Raw genomic sequence first — 15,957 nt, forward strand, 5'->3', positions numbered from 1 at the left:
TAAGATTTCCATAGTTGCATGACAACGTTTTATGGTAGCCTGAACGATGACTTTTTTAGGACTGTGTAAACCACATCTACTTGATTACCACATACAAGGTTGGTATTAATTGACATTTTCTTCAGCTAGCAGAATAATAAACACTTTTGAAAGTCTAACCTGCAAGTATTGTTTTTACCAAAAGGCTTAAGAATCGCCGTAGAGTAGATAGGTTACAGTTTTTTTTTACCTTCAACGCATACAATTGTATTTTAATAAAATTATTGTAAAAAAACCCTGACTGAAAGTGATTGTACCTTTTTAGCTGTCTTTTCTCAACATTGAATTTATGCGTTAGTGATACCTTCCAGGGGCATATTGTAGGATTAATATTCAGAACGCGGAAAACAATTTAATGCGCGTTTTTATACATAATTGTAAACTGTTATATTTCGGTAGAGCGATTTTGTTATATTTTTAGTTTACAGTGTCCATCCTATTTATATATAAAGCTTTTCACGGCTGGAGCAGTTAAGTAAGGACCGTTGGCTGGGGCAAACGAAGACGTGGAATAAGAATAGACCGGACTGGCGGCTCTTAACAATGGCGCGTACGGAGCCACGCGGTAAGCGGCTGGTGCGTAACCGTAAGGAGCTGGTGCGTAACCGTAAGGAGCTGGCGCGATGGCTGACGTGGCATAAGAGTAAGACGAACCGGCAGACTTGCCAAGCACCGGTGCTTGGATGTACTTGTAAGCAGCCGGCGCGGCATATCCGTTGTAGTAGGCGGGTGCCAACGGCGACTTGTAGATGGCAGCGGGTGCGAATGACTTGTAAGCTAACGGGGCCGATGCCGGTTCGCGTTTCACGTCGGCGGTGAACCCGGTCAGGGGGTCTGCCTTGTAGTTGACAGTCCTCAGCAAACCGTCGGCGTCTAATGTCCGGTAGTAACCGGAAACGGCATCGCCGACTCGGACTTCCTGTTGATCTTTTTGGTCGCCGGTAGCCGGGTCGTTAACGCCATAGGCGAAATCCGAACTGGGCAGATCGTCGGCCAGTGCAAGGCAAACGCCAGCCGAAACCAACAAGAACACCTGCGAATCGATTGAAACCATCAAATTTGGTTAAATGTTATTTTTACAGCAGAGCTACTCTAGAACAACCACGAAGAAATAAAACTAAGATTAGCAGCGACAAATAGATGCAATTTTGGAGTAGTTATACCCCTATTCAAGTCAAACACGCTGGCCAATAGCCACATTGTATGCATGTGGCGCGAGGGCAACAACAAAAATAAGATGAGCTACACTTGAACCAAAGACCCTTAAGAGGGTATTCGGCTACTCGAAGAGAAAACGAGATAAGAACAAACCGATAAATACAAAAACAGTATGGAAAAACAAATATAATCGGAGTCCTCAGGAGCAGTAGACTAAGATGGGCTGGATATGTATGGAGGTCAGAATGCCTCATTGGATTTGCCACGAGATGGAAAAAACGGCCCAGACAATGATGGAGATATAGGATCGTCAAAGTTGCATCACTGTTAGGAGTAGACAATGAAGAACAATTATTGACGAATGATAGGAATAGATGGATGCATTCGGTAGTTGTGGCAATGGACCTAAATGGTCCGTAAAAAGCCAAGAAGAGCTACTCTAGTTGGATTCGAAGGCCTCGTGTTTTGTTAGTTCCACTAAAGACATACCTTAGGTAGTGTATAAATATTAAACTTGTTTATCATTTGCACATGTTAAGACCCTACGAGACAAGCCACGAAACCCATTCCTTATGGCTGATTCGCTATGAATCGATATTTTGTAAATGTTATGAAGATTTCAAAATATGATATTTTTTTCAAAACTTAAATCGGATCTGTTTGAAATGGAGACGTTTATGCTGTTGTAAAAAAACAAAACAGACCTTGTAATATGCGTTATAAAAATGAAAAAAAAAAGAATTAAATTACAAAATGATTACATCTTGTTGTATTAGCGTTTGTGTTTACAAAATTTTAGCTTAATGTTGAGTTTTTGTGGAAAATTGCCTATACAATGCGCCTTAATAAATGCTAGCTTTTATGCTATTGGATAACCTGATCATAATAGTTACCAATGATAAGTACTCACGTTGACGGTCTGCATGATTTTCGTTTTGTCTCGAGGAAACGACAATGGCTGCTCTGGAAATAAGTGTTGTTGTCGAATGTGATTGCTACGGTGTTTGCCGATCCTTTTATACTTAAAAACACAAAATGCTATTAGCCCCATATAATGTTATGGAGAAAAACAATTAATATACAAAACAAAAGGACATTTATATGTATAATGAAAATGTTTTTGACAAGTTACAAGTTATTAAGTACACAAGAAGGTACTTGCATATAGTTAACACAAACGAACATGTTTATCTAATAATATCGGCTCTAGGTTAAACCACGCTTTGGGCTAAACAACTTCTTTTGTGTAGTCTACTACTTGTTAATTACAATATAAGTACAAGTATTTGGAAAAATTCACTTAAAAAAAGTGTCGCTTACAGCAAGTACTGAGAATGTATTTTTTTGTTTACTAATTATGTGCATTATATTATTTTTTGTAAGCCACTCCCATAAAATATACTCCTTATAATCAATAAAATATTTTGATAATATTATTTTTTCTTACAATGTCATCTATTAATTTTTTATTTATTTAATGAAGTCACTTTAATATATATTCGAGATAAACAGGATACAATATTTTCATGTTTTTATAATACAGTTTGTAGTTTTGTAAAAAGAAAAAAGTTTTTTAGCTTAAAACTTTTACATCAATTATTTTAACATAATATTATTATATAACATTATTGGTTATAACATTTAATACAAAACAACCGTAGAGTTAAATAATTTTTGAGGAAGTTTTATAAGGGGTGAATTGAATGTGGCAGTCAAAAAGCCCGATTAAATTGTTTTAATGTTAAATACATCTATATATTTATTCGAGATTGAACTTATTTTTTAAATTTTATTTATGGCCCACGTAGAGATAGAATAGTAAGCATTTAATACAAATAAAAATTGAAATCTGTCCAATAGATAGTGACTTCTACTATAGTATTTTTATTTCTAAAATTGTAGCCATAATTTAAAAAAAAAACACTTGCCAAGTCGGAGTCCCCATGTAGACTTTCTTGATTTATAATTTTTGGAAAATTATTTAAAATATATATTTTATATTACTAAGCAATGAATTCAAAAAGTCTGAAAATTTAGGGGGGGGGGGTGTTTAAAGATAAACGACTTTAAAGCTTTATAGCGAATAGTTATATCAAATAAAGTTCTAAAACTCTAAAATTTGAATCCTTACATCGCATGGGTACGAAATCCAAACTACATGTATATTATCTTTTATATTTTAAGCCAAGACAAATATCTAGCTTCTCGCTATTAATGTGTGGCATTTTATGTTTTTTCCTTAAATTCACAACAAGCTCTTAAAGTTATCAATATACATTGTTTTTTTATTACAACTACCATACTTAGGTAGGTAGGTACTAGATTTTTTAAAAATCAAGTAAGTAAAACAAATGTACGCGTTTTATAATTGGACAAAACTTAATATTTACTTTCGATTAGTCGGAATAATATTAAATATAGTAAATATATTAAATATCTCTTGGATCGGTTTTTGCAAAGATTGCCTATCTTTTGCCCCTTAATAAATTATGCCCCTTTCCGTTTTCCTATTATTGTTATTGTTTAAAAGAGAAACATTTCAAGATTATAATATCCTCGATACATTATTTAGTATACAATTGGACCTTTGGCATATTTTAAATTACATCTATTGATTTGTCAATATCTATTAATTTGTGATTTAAACAGCTTTAAGCGCATATTTTTCAAAATCCCTATTTTCAAACTGTATGTTTTGATCTATTGACATCTCGTGACATGTAGGTTAATTAGGTTACTTAGATTTAAGTTCGTATTTTCGACAAATAAAAATTGTCTTATTAATAGTACATTATAATAAAAATTCCGGTATGATTGGTGTTTCATATGCTTTGACCGCAAAATTTGTACCTAATTTTAAGCTTGTTGCACCAGGTAAATTTGCATGCATGTTTTTTATTTCTACCGAATTGCACATAAGTTATAAAAAAAAACCGAAAACGTGATCTACCGACGATGGTAATATTCATTCCGTTCACGTTGGCCGTGCACATTTTATTATTAATACTATATTTATGTATATTTTAGTATAGTTCCGGCCGGAATAAAATAAATCGCTTTTTTAAGTGTTTCTTTTTTTAAAAAAATTTTTTTACAAACACACACACACACTATGCAATAATAGTCGAACAAGGTCAATCGGTCGTGTGACCAGTAGCATATATTATTTAGGTACTGTGAACCGCATTGCTGCGTTTCCGAAAAACCGGAAAGTTTGGATTTTCAACAATATTAACATTATTGACACACATACCGGAAGTTACCGTAGGTTCTTATTATCCATACGGTCGGACGAATTTTTTTTTTTTTGTATCTATCGTTTGCTTTTTATGTTCAAGTAATTTCTTAATTTATAACAGTAATAATATTTTATTTTTCATCGTTTAAAGTTAAAATAAACATATACAATATACTAGTTTAACAAGTCTATTGATCAGAACTCGTACCTAAATGGTGTTCAATCGAGCCAAAGAATGTACACTTTTCGACTTTTTACGGTATATATTCTTTACGTGATAACATAGTGACCATCGACAACATTTGACAAACCAAAATTCTATTAAAAACCTTTTCCCCGAAAAAGGAATGGGCAATGGCAACTATTTCTTATTTCTCTTTTGTATAGGTGTGGTTTTTGAGATTAAGCACCGAGTGTAGATCTAGAGTGGGTCAATAACGGATACCCACGATTCTTAAACATCTTTAAACGTGTGTCGTTTTTATTAAGAAAAATTAAATAAATTAGAGAGGAAATTACTCTTTTACCGTAGTTCCTTTGTATAAACAAACCCTTGTATAAAACTAAAATATTGCAAAGATATTATGTTTGCCTTGACAATGCTTGTAATTAGACACTTAGAGCATTGATCAATATAACTGCTAATTTTTTTTCTCATCGAAGTGATGTAGTCAACTTGCTCAATCGCCAAATACGGCGCTTGCCGGTTTTTCGTTACTAGCTGATTACCATTGAGGTGTTAATTTAAATTTGTTCTCTTATATCAGAAATTATAATAATATAATCCGCGGGTTTCACAATGTGTTATTACGATGCGAATACTTTTATGTAATATCGGTTTTACTGTAATATGTTTTAGTTGATAAATTAATAAACGAAAGTGCACAAATTAGGTGTAATATACCGATTTCACTTTGATCCTACGTGCGATGGCGAATATATTGTGGCAGAAGATAATAATCGCTTTTCCTACTTAATAATAATATATATTAAAATTTCTCATCACCGTAATTATTGTGTAAAATAAAAATAATATCATTATCGAAGCATAACTAAACAGTTCAACCGCTCTTATTAATAATTATTGTTCACAGACCACTGCGGGTGAAACCATCAAAACAGTCACTGGCAGTATAATATAAATATTTTTTTCAGTGTAATACCGCTTTAGTTGGTGTCAACGGTGTAATAATAGGTAATTAGTATTTTCCATTAATTATAATATATATGTATTTATACAAAAAGAAATCTGAACGTTAAACTACAACTACGATTAAAATATTACTCTAGGACTAGTGTGATAAGACACTGAGCGCTTTGCTAAATGGTACATCATATGGATCATTAATATCGATTATAATCTTATAGGTATTAAATTAGCAAAGATGACACCAGACGTCATGCCGACAGGAGGGTCGGCCAAATTAGTTCAGGCCTACTTAAACCAGTAAGAACGCGGTTCGGTCATTAAATAGGGCCGAGAGGAAGCAACGTAGCAATTACAAAGTAAATTAACTAACATTTAATAACCATTTTTCCTGAAAATTGTTTTATTTATTTTATTTCAGTCAAAAACTTCTTCTTCTTCTTTCTTAAATATACAAGCCATAATGTACTTACATACTTGTAGTACAAATTTTATAAATTATTAACAAACTAACACAGCGCCCTCAATGAATCACCCCGCACCGACTGATTATGTATATACATTTTTTTATTATTCATGGGTATTTTTTATTCGAGAATGTGGTTACTGTATACTCTAAAATCATTGTGCTAAGCTTCTTCTACATTACACTACTATACTCATGACTCTTGGGGTACTCAGTTAGAGTCACATAGCAACCGATTTGTCACCAAAACAATTTGTCATTCCGGATTTCCGTTAACACACTTTTTTTTTTAACTTTATTATAATTGAAAGTGTTCAATTTCGATTGTACACTTTAAATCTAAGAATGGTAGAAATGTTAAATGTGCATAACAGCATTTTAAAGGCAAAAATGTGTTTGAAATTGTTTTTTTTTTTCTAGTATTAGGGCGGATACGATAAGGGTTGATCGTCTGCTCCCTTGTTAACAACTCGTTGCCGGTGTTACCGATATAGTTAAATTAACATCATGATAAAAATATTTTTTTTTTTTAATACCTTTTGACTGTACCTGTTTCGTTCGCACATAGCAACCTAGAAATTAACTTTGGACAAGATTTATGACTTAAGATGGGCGAGTCAGTCTTTTTTGAACTTTTCCTTAGTTTTCGGCCGAGTGAGGTACATTCTGTATACACATCTCGTACAATTTCTAACAACAATAATAGAGTACCTAATGATCGTTATGGATTTATCGGGAATCGACGGTTTTCCACGACGTGTACGACCGTGTGTTATTGTATAATTATTATTATTATTATCATTATTGTATATGTGCTATGTGCAGGTATACGTGCAGGCGTTCGGAAACCGGTGAAAGGATGTTGCTGCCATTGGTCGCAGACGGTACACGATAATTACCGTAGGGCCACACTGACCCGAGAGCCGGTCTTCCAAGTCTCCGAAGAACACCGATGAGATCCAGCGGATCGCTTTCGCGTGTCAGTGTTGTGGTGTTCGCGCGATCCGTTATCTTTGAAACCGCACAAGACAACACACAAACCCGCACACGTATAAGCAATTTTTGCATTTACACCGTTCTCGCCGCGGTAGTGCAATTTCAATATTTTGTTTTGGATAGTTTTTCAGTTTTCTTTTTTTAATTTAAACTTTTGTGTTTTTTGTGCTGCACAGTGGTGGCCGCCGTTTAAAACAGCCCGACAATTATTGCCGCCATGAGGATTTTACCGTACGTGTTCCTCCTGTTGATGGGTAAGTCGATTTTCACTTAAAATATAGACATTACATGACGATAGAAGTGTTTGAAACCGTCTAAGTAGTATAAGACGACGATAGTATTTCTAAAATGTTTGCACGTTACTGCATTTTTTTTTCTTTTATTCTGCTACACGGGATATTGTTTTGGTTGAACTACCAAATATAAAATTCTACTCTAAAAGTTGTGTCGAAAAAAAAAAACGTTTCTCTCCTACGTAGCCTTGTTTTATGCGAATAGCTTCACTGCTGTTTTGGGAGGGTCTCATCGCTGTAGTTAGGTTTAGAGCTGTTTATGTTGGACAAACAAGAGATTAACCTAAAGAAACTGCGAGATACTATATTTTTCGAGTATACAGGGCGCCTCGTTAAAGACGAGACACTCATTTTCTCATAAAATAATAACAGTTATAAAGTCTTATTCTTTTTGAAGACACTTTAATTTGTTTTATTTTACAATATTGAGTAATATTTTAATTTCAATTTTTCTGTCAACTTTTAAAACTTAAATGTAAAAAAACGTATATGTAGTGTGTACAATTGACATTTTGAATTTAGATAATTTGCCGACAAATTTTGTCAAAGACTGGTTACAGATTTAGGTGGGAGGTGTAGGCGCTTCCTCTCATCCTAAATGTTAAACTTAAATTACTCAAAAAGTAACTGTCCAAAATCGGACAGTTGTTCTTGATTAAAATAGGACAATACATAATTATGATTTGGATTTCTTTATGATTTTTTTAGCCAGATTAAAATATGATTTATACACACATTTTTTCTTTTATTGGTACTGTAATTGTTTTTTATACATTTTTGCAAGTTTATTTATCCTGTACTCTATTGCCGTTTGGGCGTAAATTATTTTAAATAAATAAATAACTTTAATGAATCACCCTGTACATAGACAATACCAAATAATACCCGACACAGTCGTTTGCCGGGTTTCAAAAAAAAAAAAAAACACATCGAGTAGACTCGAAGAAAACTCGTTTTATCTTTTAAACAAATATTTGCTTTGCCGAGCATGGCCGCTGTCGCGTGGCCGTTGGAAAAAACTTTCCAAAAAAACGGTTTTGCTTAGAATTAATGTAGATCGAGTTGGCCAGTATGAATTTGAATAATTCACCGAATTCCTGAATCACCTAACCTAACCGTCTACTTTATTAGCCCGAACCGGCTGTGCCTGTGTTCAACCGACCGGAATACTTATAAGTAAATCCAAATAGCCGGATATATTATAATGAGCATACATATTAAAAAAGCCGAGCTAACACTATGGTTACCGTTGAAACGCGTCTCGCTGGTATCGACTTTGTGATTTACTAAGTGTTCAGTGAAATGAACACACTTAAACGGCGTTTGACTTGAGTAAAATATTAATATATAATATTCTCTTTGGCGGCCGTCGAGAACGCGGCGTTGACTTCGTTATGATAATAATATTACAACAGTAATACTGCACAAATTGACTGAAAACTAAATAAAACCAGAAAAAATCATAACGTTATATTTTAACGGTTACGTTTATAAATACATAGGTATATATATACAGTTATTCCGATTATATAGTTTAATTAATCGTGTAGTAAAAAATAAATTTACACATATTAATATTTTCACCGCACATTTATAAATCATTCGTGTAGAGTATGTATTATAATATTGTCTGGGAAAAAAAGTCCTTTACGGCAATAACATATTATAATATGTATTTGACTAATTCGATTCTGTCGAACTTAATGATTAACTTTCTACGTTTAATAATTAAAAATATTGTAAGGTTTTGTTTTTTTTTTACTTTCCCCGTATGACTAATGAGTGAATTATAATAAAAAAAAATAATAATATTTAGTAATTACTCGGGTTCAGCTAAGAAAGACACTAGAATACATTTTATGCTTCTTTTTTTTAATATTTTTACAGCTTGTCAGTAAATTAAAGAGATATCTTAAAATTGTGCCAATATTGTATTTTTTGTTTGTATAAATTCATGGTGATCAATTTAACGCGAAAGATACTCAATTTCTCGAAGAGTAATATTTTGTAGTTTTTTGTATATATTTGGATTTTGTAATTAATAAATATTTATTTTTTTTTTAGTATTTTCCAGAGCTCAATCATTTATTTTATTTAAAGTGGTAATCTATACATTTATTTAATTATTTCAATTAAGAATAATTTGCTGACAATTTTAACTGGTCGATAACCAGGTTTGGACAATTTATTTTTAAAGTCATTAATATTTAAAATTTAAAACTGAATAATGGGTGGAGTATAGTTTTATTTTTTTACTGCCACTCTCCCACTTCCCATCCTAAATTTTAAACTTTTGCAACTTCAAAATTAATTATCCAAAACCGGTTATTGACCAGTTAAACTGTTCAGAAATGCATTAATAATTTTTAAAGTTAATTAAACATAATAAACTTTAGCGTTTAAGTTTTAAAAGTCAATAGAGTTCTGGAAAATAATTAAAGAGATGACAACTTGTATATTATCTTATATTGTAAAATAACGTCATAACAACTAAAGTGTCTCTCGAAAAGAAAATTGGTAAGAAAATTGCGACTATTTTTAGAGAAATTGAGTGTCTCAATCTTTAATGAATCAGCATGTCCATATTATATACACCGGCAAAGTACCAACATGTGTGGAATAAATGTATATAATTATAAATAATTTGTCAATATTAAACCGCCAACAAGTTGACGGATTTTTCAATTTAAAATTGCTTTTTTAGGCGTTTTCCCGCAAAACGTTTTTGCCCAAATAAAATCTTACTTTTCTTGTTTGAACTGTCGTATTGACTAGTAGAGTCAAACGTAAGGAGTTCGTGCTTGACTGTAATCGTTAAATTTTTTAGTAGTTTAAGTATTGATTTGTTCGGAGTACACATTTACCATTTGATCGTTGACGCAAAACAAAGTCAAAACACGGTGCTTTAACAAGGTTTTTTTTAATATATTTTTTTTTTTTTACTTTTGTGATGTAAAGCACTGAGCTCGGCTGTACAGTATAATATGGATTTGCTTTCTTACTTGGCGATGCGTTCATTTAGCTATGTGATAGCTCCACGGGTGATATCATTTTATTGTTTAAAATGCAACTGTACGTTGTATAATAATATAATATACGGTTGCATGTTAATAATTTTATCAATTATTATCGTTCACGGGTATATTATTTTTTTTTTTTTTTAACGGTAAACCAAAATGGTAATTTCCACTGGAATTGAGTCATGTACATTAGAAAGTCGTCGTCCAGTTGAATCATACACGGCGGTCGCGTGCTTTAACGTAACATGGGAGCAAGTACTGTTACTTGAGTATAATATATTCAAATCATGTGAACACAATAGTATGATAATATTACAATATCGTTTTGCTGCAAACCGCCACGATTCAATTTAACAAAAATTATTGAAATGACATTTTTTGTTTTTCATTTTGTAGAACGTGAGAGAACACCTCATTGTTCGCAATGGCATAGACCTTGGAGATGTCAATCTTCAACAATAATAATTATAATATACACACTATCATAACACTGACGCATGCAGCAGGCAGGCCTCTTTTGATGTAACAATTTATAGATTATTTAACCGTTTCACTAAATGTTGAGCCCTTCCTCGTAAGTCTTATATGCTATTAAACTTGTTTGAGTAAGTTCATATTTAATTTTAAAAAAATAATAATAATCAGACGTAGAAGAAGTATTGAGAAATACAAATGAGGACCCTAGAAGTCGAGAGGTTTATTTTTTTTAAGAAATAAACAATGTCTTTTTCAGTATGTAAAATACATGACAATATATATTATTAATATTCGTTAATTTTTTTTATTCAAATAGTATTTATTAAATATCACTATTTAAATAAATAATAATAATAACCATGAAAGTAAAAACTATAAATACCCCTAACGTAGGTATTTTACATTTCATTTTTTACTTAATTTATAATTAGGCTAATTATTTTTACAAATTGTATTAAATATAATTTATCGAAGTATCAATTACCTATAGGTATTATCGTCATGCATTATAATATTTACAGGGTGATCATTTTATAGTGAATTACTCAATATCTCATAGGGTTTAAAAAGAAATAACATTTTTTATTTTTCATATTGTGTTATACAATGTGATCTCAATTTTTCACAATTTTTTTTTTGTTTTTACTTCTAACTTAGTTTTTTTGATAGCAACCTTTAAAACTCAAATGGTAACGCATACATTTCATTGACTTTTTTAATTGAGAATTTAGAATGTACTACAAATTTTGATATTCGATAACTAGTTTTGGATAAACTATTTCTGAAGTTATTAAATTTATTTAGGGCAGGAGGGAAGGTGGAATGCAGTATTATTTTTAATTGCGCGCACTTTTCAACCGTACTTTCCTTCCCATCCTAACTTTTAAACTCTTATAACTTTCAAAAGAGTTGTTCAAAACAGGTTATTAAACAGTCAATATTTTTAGTATATTATTCTAAATTTAAAAAGTCAACGAAATATATGCGTTACCATTTAAGTTTCAAAAGTTGCTATCAAAAAACCAAGTTGAGAGGGGGATAAAAACAAAAAAAGATTGTGAAAAATGTAGACGACATTGTATAAAAACAAGATGAAATTTTAAAAAAATGTCTTATTCAACTCTATGAGGTATTGAGTGGTTCACGCTAAGATGATTACCATGTATTTTGTTAACTATAAATAAATGATATTTTCTTTGTTACGGTTTATTAAACTTTGCCATTGGCTAAGCTTACCTATATTGCGGTTTCGGAATAAGCGTCTACGCTTAAACCAAATATCATGCTGACTGTTAAGTGTTTATTGTTTGTTTTTACTTAAAGTTAAGTTTTCCGTACTTCTTAATAAAATATTACTTTTAAGTATACTCGTTTTCTAACTACTCTAAACAGGCCCGGGGGGAGCATCTATCCCACATATCCGTTCGGATGAAAATCAAAACCGACAATTATATTATTCTGGTCTAGTGTGTGTGCAGTTGAGAGAGATAGGCAGACCGGACCGGTCAATTATTATTAATGAGACCCGGTGATTTTTCTGTGTTTCCCTCCTGAGTATGAAAATGAATAATAATAACGCCGGGCACTATAAAAAAAAAATAATATAATAATCAAAATCAAAAACGACAATGGACGAAAAAGTCGAAATCGAGTACAAAACGAGACGGCCGTGTCCGGATCACGTGTGGTGGGACGTGATCGTCATCGATATAAGTACTACGGACGACTGTTGATTGATAATAATTCTTATTCTTAATAATAATAACAACAACATCTTCGACAATAATAAACCATTTTTTTTTATTATTAATTTTTTTTTTTCGATGATTTCCAACGCGGTGAAAGTGTCGTTTGCCCGGCGTGTCCGGCAACGGACGACCGACGACCATTAGCGACCGGATGAAAGTTCAATGCCGGATATTACCAATAATAATAATAATAATAATAACCCCTTTTACACATTGTGCACACATAATGACCGTGTACTAAGCGTGTTTATTGCATAACAATAATAATAACATTATCGTTATTGTAATAACAACGGCTATTGAGCACCTCTGAGACGTCGAATGGCTCGACGTACCTATAATTCGCCTACACACAATTTTTTTTTATAGCAAGGTGCGTTTTAACGATAAAACAATGCAAAGAAAATCGCCAATCATCTTTTCGCAGATATGATGTTTAATACCTATAATAATATTATCATTATTGCGCGCAACGGATAATAACACGGGTTGACTTATAGCCGATTATAAGAGTTTCTTTAAAGGTTTGTTTTTTTTTTTTTTTAATTTTTTTATCATCAACAATAACCGTTTCGTCACGGCATCATCAGTGGCCACAATGTTGGATTCAATTAAAATTTATCATTGCCTAGCCCATTTTATTAACCGCATTTAAATGTCTATAAAATTCCTAGATTTTGTGTTCAAGCTGATACTACAAACTATTGTAAGTAGCTCTAACGGGACCACACGGAAAAAATATATTTTAAAACAAAATTACAATTTTTAGATAATCAAATTCACAAGTACGTATATGGCACACATTTTAGCGATTTTTTTAGTTTGTTTGGTAGCTTTTTTTTTCTATATAATATAACCACATTAAACTATATTGAAAATGTACGAAAATAATATTGCAATAATATAATTCTGGTGTAACCCACGTGTATTTACGGGACGCATTTTGAGGAAGCCAATTCAATTCGAGCACCTTTAAGAGTAAACAAATTTCGACTACCTGGGTGTGGGAAGCCAATTCAATGGTGCCGGTTTAAAGCGATTTTATAGAATTATTTTTAAATGAAAATAATAATATATTATAAAAATATGAAGTTGGCCGTCCATCACCACCGCGTCGGTTACACGGTTACATTAATTACACTGCGTCGGACGGTTCGATGACGGGCGAAAAAAAACTCATATGAAAAATGAAAGTTGTAAAGCTTTGGGTTTCCCCCCCCCCCAAAAAAAAACCACTGTTCTAATTCTATAGCAGGTACACACTGTACGCGGTTTACATATAATACCCAAAGTCGGTTTAAACCGAATTTTTTGGCGAATAAAAACACTGTTATAATATTATGCTTGTAAACTGATTGATAGACGATGCGACTGATCGTTTAGTTAGGCAAAAAATACAATGCCTCTACAATGTCGGTAGGCACCTACTGTATCTGATTTTGTTTTTGAAATTCTGTTGCCTGGTATACCTAATTGCAAACAAATGAAACGAATAGGTTTTTGTATCTATTAAAAATGTAAAAATTTATCTGTTTTCGAGAGTTGAAGTTTTCAGTGGGCGAAAAAAATCTAAAACACTCGGTGGCTCATCTCGGTGCTTGGCTTTTAGTTATGCTAATGCGTTCTCATAAATCCCGTTCCTGGCATTCGGGAGAGGTCAGATATTATACTTCAACCGGACACTGATGTATTGCCTAACATAGTAATCCGCATTTTGGCATAATATAAATTATGCAGATAAACGGCAACAGTACTATCATAACTGTTCCTTGTTTATTACATCTAATCATAATATGCTATATTCATATTATTACAGTGGCTCGCATAATAAAACAATACTTTCTCCATTTTTTGTGTTTTTTAGTAAAATAAGTACTGAGTTCTGATTATGTTGCAAAAATGTAATATTGATGTCATCGTTATGTGTATCTTCCATTGGACTATCGGATTTATACGGGAAGTTTGTATGTATAATACATAGCTGTCCTAGACATTTTAAACAATTTTTTCTTTTTTCTCAAAATGTCAAAAAGAATTTTGATAATTAGTTTTGGTAATAGGCTACTCGTATGCCATATATATGTCTATGAAAAAGATGAAAAAAATTAATTAGTTTAATTGCATAGTGATCGACATTAAAAAAAAACTCAAAACCAGCAGCTGAACAGACTTATAAATGTCCAATTAGCCTAAACGGGTTTAACGAGATTGGAATTTTCAAGTATGATAATATGAAATTGGTAACGATTTCGATTTTATCGATTTCGCCGTGTAAATGCTTAAGTGATTTAAACTTTAAAATACAATATACTATAAACTAAAAATAAAGAAAAAAAATTGTATCAAGAAGTCGTTTCTGAAAAAACAAACAACAAATCATATCGTCGACAAACGAAAGCACATTCTCTCCATAAAACGTTTCTAGGTATAATTATTATTGTTTTTTTAAATAATTACACGATAGTGTAACATTAAAAAAAAATAAAAAAATTAAAGGCAAACGAATTATTAAAAAATAGTTTAGTCGAGATGCTCGCTAAGAGCTGCAATATTTGTTGTTTGAAAGTAAATTGATGAAAATATTTTTTTTTTATATACTTTATCTAAGCGTACACTAAGATGTGGTAATTTTTTTAACACATTCTACAATAACAATAACAGTTGTCTTGTAATTAAGACGGCGAGTAAACCAAAATCGACCGTCGTTTTGCTAGGAAATAATATAGAGAGACCATTAAAAAAAAAAAGTCATACCTCATCGTACACACAGCTATTGTTTGATTTCTAGTTGATGAAGTCTACCGACATTATACTCCCGGGTCGTCAGTATTTTCTATTTCGAGCTTAGAAAACAAAAATATTATAAATGTAATTTTTGAGTTCGAGTAATTTTGTCGTCCGGCGTTTTGTACTTTCAAAGTTTGATGCGAATAAATAGTACAATTATTGAGTGTTCAATTCAACGCCTTAATTCAAAATTACAAAGGGTCTCTATGAACCATTAACCAGGAACGGAGCTTAGCAAATTCCAATTCGAATAATTATTCTGAAACTTATTCGAACAAAATATTATTGAAATATTTTGTTAACAATTCATTCGAATAAAACTTTGTATTATTATGAACACTGGAATTATATATTTTGTAAGCAAATTATATTTATACTATTTAAATAACATGTTTAAAAATAAATTGAACTTTTTATTCAAATAATTGAATTTGACATTATTAGAAACAATTTTTATTGTCATTTTTGCTTGTACTATTATTATTACTTATAATTATTATTTGAATAACTTTTACTTAAATAATATGTTATCTAGATGATTATTTAGACAACGTTATATTCGATTGATGTACAACTCTGTTTAGGCAT

At 31.7% G+C, this 15,957-nt stretch overlaps 1 protein-coding gene across 2 annotated transcripts in view; it reads left to right on the forward strand.

Moving 5' to 3' along the window:
- The first annotated feature begins 6,998 nt into the window (after positions 1-6,998).
- LOC126837368 (uncharacterized) overlaps positions 6,999-15,957 on the forward strand; it is a 51,909-nt gene continuing 42,950 nt past the window's right edge. Inside the window, exons 1-2 of one of the 2 annotated variants that reach the window (XM_050571263.1) lie at positions 6,999-7,135; positions 7,221-7,298. In XM_050571263.1, the coding sequence (XP_050427220.1) occupies positions 7,262-7,298 (37 nt within the window). In that variant the 5' untranslated portion in view covers positions 6,999-7,135; positions 7,221-7,261. Of the gene's footprint in view, positions 7,299-15,957 lie in introns of both variants that reach the window. The other variant, XM_050571262.1, reaches the window with a different exon arrangement.

The sequence above is a fragment of the Adelges cooleyi genome, unplaced genomic scaffold, assembly GCF_023614345.1.
Source record: "Adelges cooleyi isolate 19-005CV unplaced genomic scaffold, UGA_ACOO_1.1 ACOO_flye_CR_arks_rails_tigmint_CR_PRNA_248, whole genome shotgun sequence".
Classification (NCBI taxonomy): domain Eukaryota; kingdom Metazoa; phylum Arthropoda; class Insecta; order Hemiptera; family Adelgidae; genus Adelges; species Adelges cooleyi.